The 21,809-nt window shown below is 45.6% G+C and overlaps 2 protein-coding genes across 2 annotated transcripts in view; one reads left to right on the forward strand and one right to left on the reverse strand.

The window, feature by feature from the left end:
* LOC145344405 (uncharacterized) overlaps positions 1-9,832 on the forward strand; it is a 29,571-nt gene extending 19,739 nt beyond the window's left edge. Inside the window, exons 3-4 of the mRNA XM_080191535.1 lie at positions 1,701-1,871; positions 8,774-9,832. Of these exons, the coding sequence (XP_080047661.1) occupies positions 1,701-1,871; positions 8,774-8,949 (347 nt within the window). The 3' untranslated portion in view covers positions 8,950-9,832. The remainder of the gene's footprint in view (positions 1-1,700; positions 1,872-8,773) is intronic.
* Positions 1-21,809, reverse strand: part of ano3 (anoctamin 3) — a 181,036-nt gene that overhangs the window by 95,632 nt on the left and 63,595 nt on the right. The window contains exon 11 of the mRNA XM_080191534.1: positions 9,093-9,153. Coding sequence (XP_080047660.1) covers positions 9,093-9,153 — 61 coding nt within the window. The remainder of the gene's footprint in view (positions 1-9,092; positions 9,154-21,809) is intronic.

The raw sequence follows: 21,809 nt of genomic DNA on the forward strand, positions 1-21,809 counted from the left end.
TAGACTATTAATTCAGAAACTCAGCTAATGTTTTGGTGACCCAATATTCGAATCCCGCCACAGCAGATGGTGGAAATTTAATTTAAAAGATCCGGAATTAAGAATCTACTGATGACCACGAAACCATTGTCGGAAAAAACCCATCTGGTTCAATATTGTCCTTTAGGGAAGGAAATCTACTGTCTGTCTGGCCTATATGTGACTCCGGAGCCACAACAGATGTGTCTGATTCTTAACTGCCATCGAGCCACTAGGGACGGACAATAAATGCTGGCCAGCCAGCTATGCCCATGTCTCATGATTGAATAAAAATAAATAAGTGCTGCACAAGCCAGGGATGGCCACAACCTGTAAAATTGATTTTGAAAAAAGCACACATTCTTTGCACTCAAACACAAAAGGATCACTGAAATTCTTCACTGCAGCATCAACAGCAGCTCAGAGCTGAATCAAATTAACCTCATTTTTCAGCTTGGTGTAGGAAGCAGCTCTGAAGTAGATAAATAGTTAGCATGCTGTACTGTCAGGCTCGATATTTACCGGTTAAGGAAATAACCATCTGTGGTTGTGCGATCTTGATGTGGGTATGCCGGCGTTGGACTGGCGTAAACACAGTAAAAAGTCTGACAACACCAGGTTTTAGTCCAACTGATTTATTTGATAATACTCACAAGCTTTCGAGGGGACTGCCTCTTCGTTAGGTGAATGGAGAGTTCTCCATTCACCTGACGAAGAGGCAGTCCCCTCGAAAGCTTGTGAGTATTATCAAATAAATCGGTTGGACTAAAACCTGGTGTTGTCAGACTTTTTACTGTGCGATCTTACACAGAGAAACACCAGTTAATAGCATCACAGCAATAACAAACTGAAGTTTGGATTCAATTTCTAAATAGCCTGTTGTCCTGAAATATAACCACTGCATGGACAATGAGTTATCACAGTGGCACAGCGGTTAGACTGCTGCCTCACAGTAACAGGGACCCAGGTACAATACCCAGCTTGGGCCACTGTCTACGCAGAGTCTGCACGTTCTCCCCGTGTCTGTGTGGGTTTCCCCCGGGTGCTCAGGTTTCCTCCCACAGTCCAAAAGATACACTGGTTAGGTACACTGGTCACGTTAAATTCTCCCTCAGCGTACCTGAACAGGCGTTGGAATGTGGCGACTGGGGGATCTTCACAGTAACTTCATTGCAGTGTTAATGGAAGCCTACTTGTGACACTAACAAATAAACTTTAGAAAAAAAAGTGATGAGTTCAGATATGTTTGGTGCTTACCCTGCGCTTTGCCAAAACCCACTCCATTTAAAATAACACCCCTTTCCTACTTCTGTTGGAGGTCACAGCACCAGGGGCTTAGGTTCGTCTCTCGCCTTGGGTGTATGTCTTTGCGGAGTCTGCACGTTCTCCCCGTGTCTGTGTGGGCTTCATCCGGATGCTTCGGTTTCCTCCCACAGTCCGAAAGACGTGCTGGTTAAATGCATTGGCCATGCTAAATTCTCCCTCAGTGTACCTGAACAGGCGCCGGAGTGTGGCAACTCGGGGATTTTCACAGTAACTTCATTGCAGCGTTAACGTACGCCTATTTGTGACACCAATAAATAATTCACCAGAATAATTGGGTAAGGCAGCAGTCAACTTAGCAAAACTATCTCAATGACCTGACCCGTTATGCAATCATCGTTATTTTCAAAATGTTTCAGATCTAATCCCTGTGGACAGGAAAGTTAGCGGAGGAGTTGTAATTGGGGCTCTCCTTGGCTGCATTTTGGGAGTCATTCTGCTGTCTCTCCTCGTTTACTTTTTCTGCACACGCAGAAAGTCAGATCACTTCAATCATCGCAGACTTTATGATAACATCTCCAGTGACCCAGGTAAGCAATTGCTAGAATGCTGTAACAAAATGTGAACTCGTACAGGTAGCTCCGTTTATATCTTTGGAAAACACATTTTGTAAGTTATCTTAAAATGATAGTGATTATGGCACAGGATGAGGCAATACAGGCCATTCTGCCCACGCCCATGCCAGCTCTTTGCCTGCACCAAGAAACACCTTATTGTTACTCTGCTTTTGCCCCTTTGTCTTGTGTCATCCACTTTAAATACCCACTCATTTTAAAAGACGCATAAGGGATTCTGCCACAGCCACTCTATTGGCTGACTTGTTTTTAGTCGGGTCACTGTCTGTGTGGAATTTGCACATTCTCCCCATGTCAGCGTGGGTTTCCTCCGGGTGCTCCGGTTTCCTCCCACATTCCAAAGGTATGTGGGTTAGGTTGATTGGCCATGTTAAATTGACCCTCGTATCAGGGGACTGGCAGGGTAAATATGTGGGGTTACGGGGATAGGGCCAGGGTGGGATTGTGGTTGGTGCAGGTTCGATGGGCCGAACGAACTCCTTCTGCACTGTATTGTTCCCATAATCCTATACCTCTTAGCACTGACTGTCTCTGCAACCTGAATTAAGTTCTCCCTACCTCACATTTATTGTCACTGAATTCCACTTGGTACCTCTCCTGCCGATCCCAGCTCTGTATATAAATCCCAGCTTCCCAGAGGGTGGTGACGGCCTGGAATGCGCTGCCTGAGAGGATGGTGGAGGCGGGATGCCTCACATCCTTTAAAAGGTACTTGGATGAGTACTTGGCATACCATGACATTCAAGGCTATGGGCCACGTGCTGGCAAGTGAGATTAGGTGGTCAGGTCAGGGCCTTTCATGCACTGGTGCAGACTCGATGGGCCGAAGGGCCTCTTCTGCGCCGTGGTATTCTGTGATTCTGATTTCTTTAGATTTTATTTAAACATTCTTGAATGGACATCACTGCCATCCCTCATTGTCTTTGAACTGAGTGTCTTTGCTAGGCCATTTCAGAGGGCAGTCAGGAATCATATAGAATCCCTACAATGCAGAAGGAGGCCATTTAACCCATCCAGTCTGCACTGACCACAATCCCACCCAGGCCCTTCCCTGTAACCCCACTTATTTACTCTGTTAGTCCCTCTTCACTGGCAATTTAGCATGGCCAGTCAACCTAATCCGCAGATCTTTGGAATGTGAGAGGAAACTGAAGCACTCGGAAGAAACCCACGCAGGTACGTGGCAAACGTGCAAACTCCCCAACAGACAGTGACCTGAGGCCGGAATTAAACCCAGGTCCCTGGTGCTTGAGGCAGCGGCGCTAACCACGGTGCCACCCAGCTTCATTGCTGTTGGTCTGGAGTCATGTGAAGGCTAGACCAGGTAAAGACAGCAAATTTCCTTCCCTCAAGGACATTAGTGAACTGGATGGGTTTTTAATGACAATTAATGGTAGCTTCATGGTCACTATTTTTGAAACTAGCTTCCAATTCTAGATTTTATGAATTTAATTTAAACTCCACCCAGCTGCCCTGGTTTGATTTGAACCCATTTTCTCAGAGTATTAACCATTGAAACCATAGAAAATTACAGCTCAGAAACAGGCCTTTTGGCCCTTCTTGTCTGGGCCAAACCATTTTTTGCCTAGTCCCACTAACCTGCACTTGGACCATATCCCTCCACACCCCTCTCATCCATGTACCCATCCAAGTTTTTCTTAAATGTTAAAAGTGACCCCGCATTTACCACTTTATCCGGCAGCTCATTCCACACTCCTACCACTCTCTGCGTGAAGAAGCCCCCCCACCCAATATTCCCTTTAAACTTTTCTCCTTTCACCCTTAACCCATGCCCCCTGGTTTTTTTTCTCCCCTAGCCTCAGTGGAAAAAGTCTGCTTGCATTCACCCTATCTATACCCATCAAAATCTTATACACCTCTATCAAATCTCCCCTCATTCTTCTACGCTCCAGGGAATAAAGTCCTAACCTATTCAATCTCTCTCTGTCTCTCAGTTTCTCAAGTCCCAGCAACATCCTCATGAACCTTCTCTGCACCCTTTCAACCTTATTAACCTGGGCCTCTTGATCATTAGCCCAATTACATTACCACGTAGCAACAATCTCCCGTAATTGTGCGCTACTATTGGAAGGAGGACAAAGTGCGAGTCAAAGAATGAGTGATAAAGATTGAGAGAGGAGACCAAAGGCGGCATCTTCTCCCCCTTTACAGGCTAGCAGAACCACGAGTGAACTCCGCCGGGCTGCATACTTGTGGGTGGCCTTTCCCTCGCGTGGGTGGACATGTGGGCTTCCCAAAACACTTCCTCGCACCCTCTGGGAAAAGTGCAGCAGGGGAGCAGAGTGGTCGATCAGTGTCAACAGGGACGGTGGCTTTGGCCTGGTGTCCAATTTCATTGTCCCAACATCTGCAGCCCACCCCCACCCATCCCCACCACCCTCCACTTCCAGCCACCTGCCAACCTGTCTCTGGGGAATGGCAAGTTCCAGATAGAGAAGTGAAAATCCAGTTTCTGAATGGATCTGAATAATTCAAAGCCTGTTCGCTGTAACAAATTTCTTGTAATAACAAACAAGGGGGATCTATCAATGGGAAAGAGGAGAATTAGGGAAGGTAATTAATAAAACCTTGTCATTCAGTCCAGCCCCAAACAATGCTCGCACATCTCGAACGCTGAGATACGTCGAAAACTCTTTTCCCTCCTTCAGAACTTGGCCATTTTATTGTATTTCACAACACAAAAGGCCCACTCACACATGCCTCATAAAAAAAACTTATGAAAGAAAATTATATGGTCATGATTCTTCAATTTAATACCCTGCAATCTATCATTTCATCGCAGAAAAGTCAATTGCTACAAGTTACAGTTTAACAATGTTCAATTGAATGAATGTAAGAAGATTACAGAACTGATTCTGTTCAACTGCAGTGAGCACTACTCAAAATCTCCAGTGTCAGAAAAGTCTCATAAGATCATAAGACATAGGAACAGAATTAGGCCTTTCAGCCCATCAAGTCTGCTCCTCCACTCAATCATGGCTGGTATGATTCCCGTCACCAGTCTCCTGCCTTCTCCCCATAACCCTTGATCTCCTTATTGATCAAGAATCTACCTACCTCTCTCTTGAAGGCACTCAATGACTTAGTCTCCGCAGCCTCCTGTGGCAATAAGTTCCAAAGATTCACCACCCTCTGGCTGAAGAAATTCCTCCTTACCTCAGTTTTAAAGGAGCGTCCATTGACTCTGAGGTTGTGTTAGAGTCTCTCCCACTATGGAAACGTACTTTCCACATCCATTCTACCTAGGCCTCTCAGTATTCTGTAAGTAGATCTCCTCTCATCTTTCTAAACTCCATCAAGTACAGATCCAGACTCCTCAACCACTCTTGAAATGACAAACACTGGGATCATTCTTGTAAACCTGCTCTGGGGCCCTTCCAAGGCCAGCAAATCCTTTCTTATGTATGGGGCCCAAAACTGCTCACAATATTCCCAATGGGGTCTGACCAGAACCTTATGCAGCCTCAGCAGTACGTACTGAGTACCTGATGAAGGGGCAGTGCTCTGAAAGCTTGTATTACCAAATAAACCTGTTGGACTTTAACCTGTAGTGAGACTTCTTACTCAGAAATACGTCCCTGCCCTTATACTCTAGCCCTCTAGAAATGAATGCTAACACTGAATTTGCCTTCCTAACTGCCAACTGAACCTGCATGCTATCCTTAGAAGAGGATTCACAACTCCCTTTACACTTCAGATATCCAAAACTTTTCCTCATTTAGAAAATATTCTGCACTTGTATTCTTCTTTCAAAAGTGCATAACCTCATACTTTCCCACACTGTATTCCATCTGTCACTTCTTTGCCCAATCTCCTAGTCTGTCCAAGTAATTCTGCAGCTTCCCCACTTGCTCAACATTACTTGTCCCTCTACACATCCTTGTATCATGCGCAAATTTAGCAACCGTGCCCTCCGTTCCATCTTCCAGATCATTAATGCATGCAGTGAAAGTTGTGGACCCAATACTGACCCCTGTGGGACACCACCAGTCATCGGTTACCATCATTTCCACCTTTATGGCAGCTTTCACACCTCTTAAATCCCACTCCAGGTTGCCTTCACTGAGGAGCATCAAATCAGGAATCTTGGAGTGTTAGCACTACTGGAACATCACTTAAATAAATGTCAATTTAGATCAATATATGTAATAAATGTAAATTAGTCAGACCTCAGTGCTACAAAGTTCAAAATCTCATGGAAATGAGTCTTTCCGGGCATTGGAGATTTTGAATAGTGCTCTCTGCAGCTAGAAAATTCTAGATCTTCTTCCCTATCTCAAACAAATAGGTGTTTGCTCACTACTCATTGTATACCATGAAAACATGCCCGTCCTCACGACTCCAACAAAACTGCAACAATAATCTTTACTTTACACCCGCAATAGATGAGTGCCCCCTTTCCTACATGTTCCCAATCTCCATGAACTGTAAAGCTGCATATTAACACATAGGCCGCTATTTTACGGGCTGTATCGCCATGCTCCCACTGCAGCGAGGTTGGAGAATTTGGCACCCAGCCAAATCTCGGGGATTCACCGCAGCGGGATGGGAAAATCCTGGCGGCATGAATGGCCTTAAGATTCCGGCCATAACCTACGTTACATAGAATTCTAAAATGGATGCAAAGAGGCACGTGGGCACTGACACAAAACAGGCAACGGTGGCCCATTTTGCACTTTGATGGTTTTCACTTCCATAGACGGCACCTTCCAAACCCACAGCCACCACCAGGACAAAAGATACCTGGGAACACCTCCACCTGGAGCTCACCCCCCAAGTCACTCACCATCCTGACTTGGAAATATATCGCTGTTCCTTCACAGTCACTGGTCAAAAACCTGAAACTCCCTTCCAAAAAAACACTACGGGTGTACCTACACGTCAGGGACCACAGCCATTCAAGAAGGCAGTTCGCCACCACCTTGTCAAAGGCAACTAGGGTTTGGGGAATAAATGCTGATCTAATTCACATCCCATAGATGAATTTAAAAAAAACTTCCTCTGATGCTAATTGCAACTCTTTATACTACCATCCGATATATTACATTCAGCAAATCACTCGAGCAAACAAAAAATTAGTCCCGCTATTTCCAATTCTTTGCTACATTGACAAGATGTTTTATTTACAAAGACAGGAGAATAATGATGGAGTGGTCTACAGCAAGATCTGCAGACAGCTATGATTTACATTGCAAATCCTGCTGCTCCATTGCTAAGAAAAATACAATCTGCGAGCAAAGTGCATAACATAGAACATAGATCAGTACAGCACAGGAACAGGCCCTTCAGCTCACAATCTTGTGCTGAACATGATGCCAAATTAAACTAATCCCTTCTGTCTGCCCCTGCTCCATATTTCTCTATTCCTTACATCTCTATGTGCTTATCTAAAAGCCCTTTAATGCCCTTATTGTATCTGCCAGCACCACCATCCTTGGCAGCACGTTCCAGACACCTACCACTCTCTATATAAAAACCTGCCCTTCATGTCTCCTTTGAACTTTCTGCCTCTCACATTAAGTGTATACCCTCTAGTGTTAGACATTTCATCTCTGGGAAAAAAGGTTCTGACTGTCAACCCCCAGCTATCCCTCTAACAATACCGCTAAGTTACCAAAAAAAATCTATCAAATCACAGTCCAAATGTCTGTTTCATGTCTTCACGTATACTTTGGGAAGCAGAGAGGGAACGTGGAAAAGATTAACAGGCTGATTATCAGCCGTGTCACAAACACTCCTTTCATTGCCAACAAGTCCCAGACTGAGATCTGAACCTGGAGTTTCTGGCAGTTCCATTCCTCAGGTACCTCAGAAGCTGTTCTGTGGCGGGGGGGGGCGCGGTTCAATGTCACGTCACCGTGGAGGTGAGCCGTTCTGATTCTCTTGGCAGAATGGTTAATCAGGAAAGGTTAGAAGAATTAAAACTACTTCCAACACTTGGATAACCACATTCAGACCATGCCAACCCAGCCCCTCCATTCTACCACCCCCACCCCCCTGCTGAATGCCACAACAATCACAACCACCCCCCAACTCCACCCATAACTACCCTCCTAATCTTTCCAACCACCCTCTTCCCCTGCTCCTCCTCACCCCGACTACCACCCACGATTACTCTTCCAATCCCCGCAGCCCGACTACCGTCCACACCCCCTCCCAACCCCCGCATCCCGACTGCCAACCCCATTCCCTAACTACACTCAAACCCCTCAATCACCCTACCGACCTCCACCCTTGTATCCCCACCAACTAAGCTCCACTACCTGTGACTATACTCCCATTCCCCCGACACCGCCCCGCACCGCCCCCGCCCCCCCCAACCCCCGGAATACCTTCGCCACCCCAACTGTTCCCCACACCCTGACCGCAGCCCACATCCTGACTGCCCCCCCCGACACCCGCAGCCTCTCCAACTGCGTTCCGGCTATCCCCCCGATATTCCTGACAAGCCTGGCTACCCTCCTCACTCCTATTACCTTCCCCAACCCCGAGCACAGCCCCATCCCCTGACTTCACTCTCTACCCTCCCCTGCACCACCTGAATTCCCCCTCCCCAAATGAACACAAGCCTGTCACCTGTTTCTCAATGCATGGGGTTATGGGGATAGGGCCTGGCTGGGATTGTGGTTGGTGCAGACTCGATGGGCCGAGTGGCTTCCTTCTGCACAATAGGATTCTTGATCATCCAATCTATTCCAAAACTCTCCCGTCACCTGGCGCCCCACCCTCCACTGCTCCTCGAGTGACAATCTAACATTACCAGCCAGTAGGTACACAATATTATGGAGATTTTCTTCGCTCCAAGAATAATCACATTATATTCCAATTTATTCCAGTCCTGCGTCTGGATCACACAGATGATGCCATTGATTTAAGATACCAAGAGGGAGCAGCGTACTACAACCCAGCTGCTTTGAACGACGCTGCGCCTTACAACACCAGACAGATACAGGACCCGAATTATGAGATCCAGATGGATGACTTGCCCCCTACATACGGGAACACTGCGTAACGCAACTGACGTCACACAAAACAGACATGAGAGTGAACAGAGAGACCTTCTCACATCTGGAATGACATCCAATTGGTTGAACATGATTTTTGTTGCAGAAAAATCTGCCGTTGAGACAGAGAGAAAAAAAAAATTGCACTTACCCCAGATAGCCATGAAAATGGCGAAGAAAACAGTGCCACCATTATCAAATAAATGCGTCAACTAGAGAAAGAAGAATGGAAATGCTAATTATTTAGTGATACAAACAGCCCGCAACTAATGTGCAAATGCTTCGAGCATCATCTTGTGTTAATTCTATACAGATTGCACTTATACAAAAAACACTTTCAAAATCAACAATACCATTCTGAGGAATAACCTCAATAAATTAATTTCTTCCAGTCACACGCCATGCACAGATTTTTACAGTGACACAAAAAAATTTAAGGTCCTTTGAATTTGACGAGGATTGTGATCCTCTGGTATCTACACTCCTTCATTTGTTACTGTTGCCAGTCCCCCTTTTTTTTAAAACAATTATCTTTGTGAGATGCCCACGTCAACCACAACAGAAAGGTCGATTTGCAACGAGTGGAATGACATTCAGGGTTTTAGAAAGGGAATGTAGTTCGTAGACTGTGATAACTGCTTGAACGACAATTTTATACAAGATGCTATCATAGACAGGGCAGGCGATCAATTAGTGTGGGAATAACTTGCTTCACAATCCTGGTAAAAGGAGTATTCTTTGGTACAATGATCGCCTTCCATCTAATATCCCCACTTTTCATGAGGTTCTACAAGATGGACAACATTGAATTACCGGTGAAGCAATCGCTAATGGATGAGGCCACCTCGTGAGCATGTTGGACCTGCCACTGCTCTGATTTCAAAATACAGGGCTGGGGGGACTGGGGGGGGGAATGGGAGGGTTGGGGGCGCAGGGAGCATCTGCTTTTAAAAATGTTCATTTTCGCAGTAGCACTACTCAATGAGAAAGATTTCAATGAACGGTCAATGGTTTAATTAACCAGACTTTGAGTCGGTGACATAGATTACGTCAAAGATACAAAGAGAAAATCGTGCAGATTCCCCGCTTGGGGGGTGGGGGGGGAGGAAAAGTTTATTTATTAGTCTCAAGTAGGCTTGCATTAACACTGCAATGAAGTTATTGTGAAAATCCCCCAGTCGCCACATTCTGGCACCCGTGCGGGCACACTGAGGGATTTAGCATGGCCAATCATCTAACCAGCACGTCTTTGGACTGTGGGGCGAAAACCGGAACGCCCGGAGGAAACCCACGCAGACATGAGGAGAACGTGCACAGGCAGGGACCCAAGCTGGGGATTGAACCTGGGTCCCTGGCGTTGTGAGGCAGTAGTATTCACCCACTGTACCACTCTGCCTCCCCCCCCCCCAAGAGCGAACGTAAAGATGACAGGATAAAAGGAATGGAGGAACGAAGGTCAGGAATTATGCTGAGCAACCCCAGTATTTCCTCCTGATCAACCATAGAATCATACAGTGCAGAAAAGAGGCCCTTTGGCCCATCGAGACTGCACTGACATGCGAGAAACATCTTTCCTCCCCCCACCTAATCTCACATACCAACACATGGCCTGTAGCCAAATCACAGGATGATGGCAGCAAAATGGTGCGCGCAAGCACCCCATTCAAATCCCTTTGGACAGGGAATGGTGTTGCAGGACGTGAGGACAGATAATAGCAATAACTTAAAGGGATAAACCAAACCTTAACCCAAGTATTGGCTGCAGTTTTTTGTAGATTATGTAATTGCTTATTTGGTGGTTTTGTTACTTGTTCCTCTATAATAAAATCAATGAAAGGCGAGAATTGTAAATCTTATTTCATTGTTTTGTTTTTGTTAAAAGTATCTGAAATATCCTTAAACTTTCCATCTCCACTTTTATTAGAAGTCTGGAATTTGCAAAGAGATACTGGAGTGCTTTGTTTGTTGATGTTAGTATGTAATCAGTACTCACACTGCGATGCACATTTGCACTACATCCACAGTTCAATTCGTTGTCTTGCCAAGAAATGCTTAAATCACAGTGTGTGTACCGATAAATATTAAGGGATCATATTATAGTTGTTCCTTTGAGACCTGCAGAGTTCCTAAGTAATCATGTACCAGTCAAAAACACTTGCAATCAGCTTGTGAAATAAAGTGTACCTGATCATCATTTGTCATCTTCCTTCCCTGCTATCATTTAGCATGTTCTGGTGTAACCGTGCATCACATTTGTTGGGTAACTCTTTTGTACCTTAACCCAGTTGGAGGACAAAGTTCCAAGCACTCTCTAAATGTTATGGTGAGGTTGCGCAAATATTGGTGAGGCCTAATTTAGAGTATTGTGTGCAGTTTTGATCATCTAATTACAGGAAAGATATTAATAAGGTTGAAAGAGTGCAGAGAAGGTATACAAGGATGTTGCCGGGACTTGAGAAACCGAGTTACAGAGAAAGGTTGAATAGGTTCGGACTTTATTCCCTGGAGCATAGAAGAATGAGGGGAGATTTGAAAGAAGTGCATAAAATAGATAGAGTGAATGCAAGCAGGCTTTTTCCACTGAGGCTAGGGGAGAAAAAAAGACTAGAGGACATGGGTTAAGGGTGAAGGGGGAAAAGTTTAAGGGGATATTGGTGGGGGGAGTGGGGGGGGTTCTTCACGCAGAGAGTGGTGGGAGTGTGGAATGAGCTGCCAGATGAAGTGGTAAACGTGGGCTCCATTTTAACATTTAAGAAAAACTTGGACAGGTACATGGATGAGAGGGGTGTGGAGGGATATGGTCCAGGAGCGGGTCAGTGGGACTAGGCAGAAAAATGGGTTGGCACAGCCAAGAAAGGCCAAAAGGACCTGTTTCTGTGCTGTAGTGTTCTATGGTTCTAAAACAAAGATATAATTGCCCACAATGTTGTGCCGAACATAACGTCAGCTTCAACTAATCCCTTCTACCGGCCTATGGTCCATTTCCCGCCAATCCTTGCATATTCATGAGGTTATCTAAAAGCCCCTTAAGCACCCCGATCGTATCTGCTTGTACCACCCTGCTGGCAGTGCGTTGCAGACACTAACCGGAATTGAATCTGGGTCCCTGGCTCTGTGAGGCAGCAGTGCTAACCTCTGTGCCACCATGCTGCCCTGGGCATATGGAATCACAGGGAAAATTACATTAAAAAATGATATATTTATGCAACCTCTTTATATATCAAACTATGCTGAGGTGCTTCACAGGGAAGTAATCAGATTAAAATTGATGCAGAATATTAGGACTGGTACCAAACAGCTTCTTGAAGTGAGTGTTCAAACCAGGAGGAGAGAGAGATGGGGAGGCAGAAAGCTTTGGGCAGGGAACTCATCAGCAGGCTAATGGCTTCATACAGATGGTCAAGGTGAGTGAGTGAATCTTCACTTATCTCCTGATCAACACAACATTGCCCCCTGAGATCCTGAGAGGGTCTGATAGGGTGAATGTCTTCACTCATAGGAGAGTCTCAAACAAGAAGACATAGCTATCAAATTAAGGGCTGGTCACCTAAAATTGACGTGGGTAGAAATTTCTCCTCAGCGAGGCCTGGATAGAGTGGACATGGTAGAAAAGAATTATTTTTTGCGAGGCCTGGATAGAATGGACGTGGAGAGGATATTTCAACATGTAGGAAAAACTAGGCCCAGAGAGCACAACCTCAGGCCTTTAAAACAGAGATGAAGAGGAATTTCTTCAACCAGAGAGTGGTGAATCTGTGGAACTCTGTCGCAGAAGGCTGCGGAGACCAGGTCATTGAGTGTCTTTGAGACAGGGAAAGATAGATTCTTGATTAATTAGGGGATCAGGGGTTATGAGGAAAAGGCAGGAGAATGGGGATGAGAAAAATATCAAACATGATGGAATGGCAGAGCAAACTCGATGGGCCGAGTGGCCTAATTCTGCTCCTATGTCTTACGGTCTTACTATGGGTGGTGAATCTCTGGAATACTCTGTCCCAAAGGTGGAGCTGGATCAATAGAAGCATTTAAAGTGGAGGTGGATAAATATTTGATAGATCGAGGGATAGAGGACTTTGGGGAAATGGTACAGCAAAAGGAGCTGAGGCCGGCATAGATCAGTCAGGATTGGATTGAATAGGGGAGCACGCATGAAGGGCCTGATGGCGCTGTGAGGCAGCAGCGCTGACCACTGTGCCACCCCAGTAGGTCAGTTAGCGACGTGACATCAGGGTAAAGTCACTTCATGACCCTGTGGCACACGCTCCGTGTGTCCTTTCCCAGCTGCAATGCCATGCAGGGCAGACAGGGGCACATTCTGCCCTCGGGAGGTGACGATCAGCCTCCACAAGGTGGCGCCACTTGGTCAAATATCTCGCCCCGAGATTTTTTTGCGGTAGATCCCCTGTGGATCCCGCCAGTGCACGTGCCTCACCTCAGTGGCTGGGACCACACACACAAAGGATCTCAATCTGTACCATTCCTGTTTTTGATTACAAACAATTGGAGAAGAGCCATCAACCAAGATTCCCTGCTGACAACAAACAGCAAATCAGCGGAGATCTGTCTCTAAACAGAGGAACAGGGAAACTACAGTGAAATTAAACCTACGGCTCTTCAATTTGGGCTGTTGATAACAACCTGGTAACACTCTAAATTGCACAGGTTATGTTCTCAGATTAAAGAACGCATGTTACCAATCTCCATCTGAAAATAAAAGCTGCTGCGACAGTCATCTTTGCAGTAATTATATATTATGGTCTATTCCACAACAGATGGCATGGTCTGTGCTGCTGGAAACCTGTAGCCTGGCATCGACAGAACGCCAGATTCCTGTCATATCTGTTCAAAATCACTTCCACCCACTTCACTGCATCATTCTTGGAGCCACATTCCAAAACAAAACCATTAACTCGGTGCTCAAAGCCCAACCTGGGCAAAGATCAGGATGAAATAGAAGACGTTACTGCTCGTTAATGTAGTCACTGCAATGCAATGGCTGGACTGTTGTAAATATTAATGAGGTAGAGAATGTGGGCAGAGAAATTCACTGACACCTTTCACCTTCTGTCAGGTAATATGGAAGGCGATGTGCACTTGTACATTCTATTCTCTACTGCATTAGCCAAGCCAAATAAGGAAGGGGCAAGTGCCTTTGTCTAAAACACATGGTTCGCCCTTTGACTACACTTAAGCATAAGGCTTAACGTCTACTTAAGTATGTATTCGTAAACTGGTTTGCCCTGATTGACTGGAGAACATGACATAATCAGCAGATAGAAAGGGATCTCGGGGGTCCGCTGCAACACTGAAGGTAGAGTTCAAATGCTCAGAGTTTGAGTGAGTGAGTCTGTTTACTGTTGCCGCTCACTGTGCTTGATTGGTTAAGCATGGACTCAGAGTAAACAAAACTGTGGAATGAGCTAGAAGCTAGAGCCAAAACATAACCCTAAATTTTTAGGATGGTGAGGGCTTGGCTTGGATCCCATCAGCCAAAGAGCCCCCACCAACTCCAACTGCCTTGATGCCATATTACGCTCCTCCAGCATTGTTTCAAGTTTTAGTTTATTTATTAGTGTCACAAGTAGGCCTACATTAACACTGAAAAAAATCAAGCTACTACAAAAGTCCCCTAGTCGTCACCCTCCGGCATCTTTTCGGGTATACTGAGGGAGGATTTAGCACGGCCAATGCACCTAACTAGCACGTCTGTCTGAGTGTGGGAGTACACAGAGGGAACCCATGCAAGCACAGGGAGAATGTGCACAGACAGTGACCCAAGTCGGGAGTTGAATCTGGGTCCCTGGCGCTGTGAGGCAGCAATGCTAGCCACTGTGCCACCATGTTTGGAGTTCCATTAAGCAGGAGTTCCGCCCTCATTCAGATTGACCAATAGTTCTCTAGTCCCTCCAGGCACAGCGCTGCAGGGATCTAGGGTGGCGCAGTGGTTAGCACCGCTGCCAAAAAGTGCCAGGGACCCAGGTTTGATTCCTGGCTTGGGTCACTGTCTTTATTTATTTATTCTTTTCCTATCTTATCTTGTCTATCTATCTGTCAATCTATTTGTTTACTTGTGTCACAAGTAGGCTTCCATTAACTCTGCAATGCAGTTACTGTGAGACTCCCCTAGTTTGTGTGGATTCTGCGCATTCTCTCCGTATCTGCGTGGGTTTGCCTCCCACAGTCCGAAAGACGAGCTGGTTAGGTGCATTGGGCATGCTAAATTCTCCCTCAGTGCACCCAAAGAGGCACTGGAGTGCAGCGACTGGGGGATTTCCACAGTAACTTCATTGCAGTGTTAATGGAGGCCTGCTAGCGATGAAGAAATCAATAAACTAAACAAATAACTAAAACGATGATATCATCCCATTGTTAAGATCAATATACATGGTCTTGATTTTAAATTTCAGTCAATGGGAGTACTTCTGCTATTCGCTTGTTGCTGACAATGCTTCAAAACTGTGGCTGAAAAATTGAATGTTACTTTTCACTAGGAGAATAAATCTCCAACAGCAGACACTGCACAATATAAAGAGGAGGATCTGGCAGCAGATATGTGCACAGCACAGCAATATAAACTGCGGCAAGTATTCCTGCATGTCATCCGTGTTCAATCAATTGTCCAACGTGAATTCCATTTTTATTTTATTTCAAAGGCAATTCAACCCATTGTGTCTATAATTCTCATTACAGACAAGTTGCAGAATTGCAATGTAACCTTGGCTCAATGATAAACTGGTGCATAAACTGTGATAAAAGTCAGTCAGCAGTGACTTGATGAATTGTAGTTTTATTTATATTTGTTTGCACCTATGATGGGCTCGATTTTACAGTTTAAAGTTGATTTGCTAGTGGCACAAACAGGCTTACGTTAACACTGTAATGAAGTTACTTGCCGGAATTTTACCGGCACGTCTGCCCTGGAATCGGGACGGGCGAGGCTCGCAGAACGGCGTTCTTCATTGGCCTCGGGCGGGCGAGGAGGTAAAATTCCGGCAACTGTGAACATCTCCAAGTTGCTACACTCCGGCGCCTGTTCGGGTACACTGAGGGAGAATTTAGCATGGGCAATGCACCTAACCAGCATGTCTTTCAGATCGTGGGAGAAAACTGGAGCTCCTGGAGAAAACCCATGCAGACAGGGGGAGAACGTGCAGACTCCACACAGGCAGTGACCCAAACCAGGAATCAAACCCGGATCCCTGCGTGCAGCAGTGCTAACCACTGTGCCACCATATACACCCTACAACTACATTATTGATGGATCAGTGTGCAGTATAATGTGCTTACTACAGATTTAAAATGATATGCTTCCTTCCATGTATCTTCAGTTTGTGTATTTCATAAACCTAAATGTATCTATTTTAGTTGCAGTGTTCCTGTGACAGGAGAAATCTCTCTATAGCTCTTGTCCCTCTCTCTTTTAAATTGCTTGGCATCATCTTTTTCCCTCAAAAAGTCCTTACAAACGTCTATCACTTCTACAAACTCCTTTCTCTCTCCAAAGTCCTTGAATGTTTTGTCGTCTCCCGTCTTTCCCAGAACTCCATGTTTGAATTCTTCCAATCACATTTCCCCCATCAGAGTGCTCTATCAGCTCTTCTCCAGCTCACAAATGCCTATGATAAAGTAAATCTTCCCTCCTGTCTTTGTAATGAATTATTTATACATGACCTACACAACCAGCTTGCACTGACAAAATCCAAACCAAAATACGTAACATCAGATGTGACTCTGTGATGGGGCAGCACTTGCTAAACAATCCTGGGTGTGCCAATAGCTACACTAACAATCCAAATGGACCAACAGGGGGAGTTGACAGGACTGCAAGATCATTCAGATGAACACCCTTCAATGTTCTGGCACCAATTCAAGATTATACCCCATGTTTTACTTTGGACTCTCTTTCTTTCAGATGACATGTAAGTTGTCAGGCACCTTTTCTCCTAGATTGTGGACACAGTGGTGCTCCCTCAATATGAGGAGCTGTGAAGAAGAAGAGAATCCTCAATAATGTATCGAGGATATATGAGACTTGGTGTAGCACCATGCACACACACACACACACACAATTCACATACACAGACACGTATGACAGATACACAAACACACACATATAGACACAAACACACACAGACACAAACACACACAATGCTCATACACAGGCACACATGACAGATACACAAACACACACAGATACACACACATATGCACATACACAGACACACACACACAGATGCATACACGCACATACACGTGCACATATGGGCAGCATGGTGGCACAATGGTTAGCACTGCTGCTTCACAATGCCAGGATCCAGGTTCAATTCCTGGCTCGGATCACAGTCTGCGTGGAGTTTGCACATTCTCCCCGTGTCTGCATGGGTTTCCTCCCACAGTCTGAAAGACGTGCTGGTTAGATGCATTGGCCATGCTAAATTCTCCCTCAGCGTACCCGACCAGCTGCCAGAGTGTGGCGACTGGAGGGTTTTCACAGTAGCTTCATTGCAGTGTTAATGTGAACCTACTTGTGGCACTAATAAATAAACTTTAAAAAGCACACACACACACACATGCACACACACACACACACACACACATGCACACACACACACATGCACACACACACGTTAATTTATGCCGTGTTACAGAAATGTGTGAGGTGTTGTTCAGAAGTTCAGTGCACCGTGTTTCATTTGTTAGAGTGTGAACAAAGGTATGCCAGGATGATCAGCCACAGAATCTATCCACCAGGCACCCCTGAAAGACGAAGAGTCTTTCGATGATCTGCGCCAGCTGAGCTATTGCCATCTGTTATTAGGATGCGTGTTGTTAATGTACTGAACAAGTGGCAAAGGCAGTCAGCTGTGCCTTCTAGTGTGCTAGTCTGGTCATTCTTAACCCCTGAACTGATCCGTCCCTGACAATTTCAGTTGGTTACACTTCTTCTGAGTGTAGGGTGATGAAATTTGCTGATGACACGAAGATGAGTGGAAAAGCAAATTGTGCGGAGGGTGTGGAAAGTCTGCAGAGGGATCTGGATTGGCTGAGCGAGTGGGCGAGGACCTGGCAGATGGAGTACAATGTCAGCAAGTGTGAGGTTATCCACTTTGGCAGAAATAATAGTAGGAGGGATTATTATTTAAAAGGCGAGAAGCTGCAGCATGCTACGGTGCAGAGGGACCTGGGGGTCCTTGTGCACGAGTCGCAAAAACCCAGTCTGCAGGTGCAGCAGGTGATCAAGAAGGCGAATGGAATGTTGGCCTTTATAGCGAGGGGGATAGAATATAAAAGTAGGGAGGTCTTGCTGCAAATGTACAGGGCACTGGTGAGGCCGCAACTGGAGTACTGTGTGCAGTTTTGGTCGCCGCACTTGCGGAAGGATATATTGGCCTTGGAGGGAGTGCAGAGGAGGTTCACTAGGCTGATACTGGAGATGAGGGGTTTGGACTATGAAGAGAGACTAAATAGACTGGGTCTGTACTCGTTGGAGTTTAGAAGGATGAGGGGGGATCTTATAGAGACGTATAAGGCAATGAAGGGGATGGATAGGGTAGAGGTAGAGAGATCCTTCCCGCTTAGAAAGGATAGCAGGACTAGAGGGCACAGCCTCAAGATAAGCGGGGGAGTTGTGGGGGGGGCAGTTTAGATCGGAGTTGAGGAGGAACTTCTTCACTCAAAGGGTGGTGAATCTCTGGAATTCTCTGCCCGTTGAAGTGGTGGAGGCTGCCTCGCTAAATATATTTAAGTCACGGGTAGATAGGTTTTTCACAGACAAGGGAATTAAGGATTATGGGGAGAAAGCGGGAAAGTGGAACTGATCCACTTCCGATCAGCCATGATCTTAATGAATGGCGGGGCAGGCTCGAAGGGCTAGATGGCCTACTCCTGCTCCTATTTCTTATGTTCTTAAGTTCAATTATTTTTCTCAACTGATATTCATCAGCTTAAATTCCTCAGTGTTGGTTACCCTTGGTTGCCCTCAATTTTTGGTAGGTGATTTGTGAAGACAAACACAATGGATGAATCTTCCACTCTGGAGTCTAAGTCCAGTGGTGGCTGAGGAATTAAGAATCTACTGATGACCCTGAAACCATTATCAGAAAAACCCATCTTGTTCACGAATGTCCTTTAGGAAAGGAAATCTGCTGTCCTTACAGAGTCTGGTCTACATTTGACTCCAGAGGCACAACAATGTGGTTGACTTTCAACTGCCCTCCAAGGGCAACTAGAGATGGGCAATAAATGCTGGCCAGTCAGCGATGCCCAGGAATGAATAAAAAATGTTGAAGAGGTTCCAGCTGGGTGGTGGTAAGGCTGAACACCCACGATCGCCCACTTTTCAACTGATTAATTATGTATCTGTGAGGATAAATCTTGCGGCAGAGCTGACAGGGAGTCACCTTCCTGGCTGTTAGCTCATGGGGTTGAATGTTTTAGTGTCACATATAAAGAGCTTCCAGACAATCACGCACTCACTGCAGACTAAGAGCTCTGGGATCTGCATAATGCAAGAGGTTAATTAGTCAATAACAACCTACGGCCTAACCGTTTAATGATATTCCACCACAGACTCCCCTTCACACCATCTAGAAAAGACATTCGGTGTTTTTTCATAAAACCACAGAATTCCTAAAATGCGGAAGGAGGCCATTTGGCCCATTGAGTCTGCACCAACTCTCCAAATCAGCATCTTACCTAGGCCCATGCCACCTCCTCCTGCCCTTTTCCTGTAACTCCACGAATTTATCCTATGAATCCACTAACCCACACACCTTTGGACACCAAGGAGCAACTCAGCATTGGCAATCCACCGAACATGTACATTTTTGGACTGCGGGAGGGAACCAGAGCACCCGGAGGAGACTACGCAGACGCAGGGAGAATGTGCAAACTCCACACAGACAGTCACCCGAGGCCAGAATTGAACCCGAGTCCCTGGCGCTGTGAGGCAGCAGAAGGCTGAGGAATGATCTAATAAAGATCTTTAGAATTCTGAACGGTTTTGATGGGGTGGAGATAGAGAAGCTGCTTCCACTTGCGTGAAGCATAAATGCCAGCAAGATCAGTTCAGACAAATGTCCTGTTTTATGTCTTTTAGATTCTATGCAATTATCATAGAATCCTGACACTGCAGATGGAAGCCATTTGGCCCATCGAGTGTGCACCACAATCCCACCCAGACCCTATGCTCATAACCCCATGCACTACCCTAGCTTGTCCCAGGGCACTAAGGAACAATTTAGTATGGCCAAACAACCTAACCCGCACATCTTTGAAGTTCTAGGTAACGGTCTGTTCCTGGATCTTTGAATAAAGGTGCAAATCAACTGGTCCAGGGAATTTGATAAGGAAAACAGGGAAGTCTTGCTAAAACTGTCCAAGGCACTAGTCAGGCCACACCTGGAATAATGTGAACAGTTTTGGTCCTCTTATATAAGGAAAGGTATATTGGCATTGGAGGTAGTCCAGAGAAGGTTCACTAAGATAATCCCAGGTATGGAGGGGTTTTCTTATGACAAGATGTTGAGTAGGTTGGACCTGTGCTCATTGGAGCTTAGATGAATGAGAGGCGGCATTATTGAGACATAGGATTCTCAGGGGGCTTGACGGGGTAGATGCCGAGAGGTTGTTTCTCCTTGTGGGAGAATTGAGGATCAGAGGACACAATCTCAGAGTAAGGGGTGGCCCATTTAATACTGAGATGAGGAGGAATTTCTTCTCTTAGAGTGTAGTGGATCTGTGGAATTCTTTTCCACAGAGAGCTGTAGTGGCTGGGCCCTTAAGTATGATGTGGAAATGCTGGCATTGAACAGGGGTAAACACAGAAAGAAATCTCACAACACTAGGTTAAAGTCCAACAGGTTTATTTGATAGCAAAAGCCACTAGCCACTTTTGCTACCAAAGCTAGTGGCTTTTGCTACCAAATAAACCTGTTGGACTTTAACCTGGTGTTGTGAGATTTCTTACTGCCCTTAATTATGTTCAAGGCTGAGACAAACAGATTTTCAATCAGTAAGGGAATCAAAGCTTATGGGGATAATATGGGAAACTGGAGTTGACGATTAGCATTCTGATCTCACTGAATGGTGGCGGAGCAGACTCGATGGGCTGAATGGCCTAGTTCTGTTCCCGTATCTTATGGTAATAACAATTGAAGATAAAACCAGACAACATTCAGATTACAATTTTATGTAGACTTTGAAACTGACAAAACACACAAGCTAGAATAGGTCAAACAAGCCCTGGGGCATATTCTGTCATTCAATCTCATCGTAGCTGATCTGGATCTTAACCCCATTTCGCTTCCTTCATCTCTGATAATTGCCAAACGAAACAGTTTTTGTGCAGTTCTGGTTGCCTCACTACAAGAAGGATGTGGAAGCTATTGAGAGGGTGCAGAGGAGATTTACAAGGATGTTGCCTGGATTGGGAGGCATGCCTTATGAGGATAGGTTGAGGGAGCTAGGCCTCTTCTCCCTGGAGAGGCAAAGGTTGAGAGGCGACCTGATAGAGGTTTATAAGATGTTGAGAGGTCTAGATAGGGTCGATTCTCGGAGGCTATTTCCCAGGGCTGAAACGGTCGCTACGAGAGGACACAGGTTTAAGGTGCTGGGGAGCAGGTACAGAGGAGATGTCAGGGGTAAGTTTTTCACTCAGAGGGTGGTGAGTGAGTGGAATCGGCTGCCATCGGTGGTGGTAGAGGCAAACTCGCTGGGGTCTTTTAAGAGACTTCTGGATGAGCACATGGGATTTAATGGGATTGAGGGTTATAGATAGGCCTGGTAGGCAGGGATATGATCGGTGCAACTTGTGGGCCGAAGGGCCTGTTTGTGCTGTAGTGTTCTATGTTCTAAAACCTTAGCTTTT

This window comes from Carcharhinus amblyrhynchos, chromosome 6 (genome assembly GCF_965287045.1).
Source record: "Carcharhinus amblyrhynchos chromosome 6, sCarAmb.v2.hapA, whole genome shotgun sequence".
Lineage (NCBI taxonomy): Eukaryota > Metazoa > Chordata > Chondrichthyes > Carcharhiniformes > Carcharhinidae > Carcharhinus > Carcharhinus amblyrhynchos.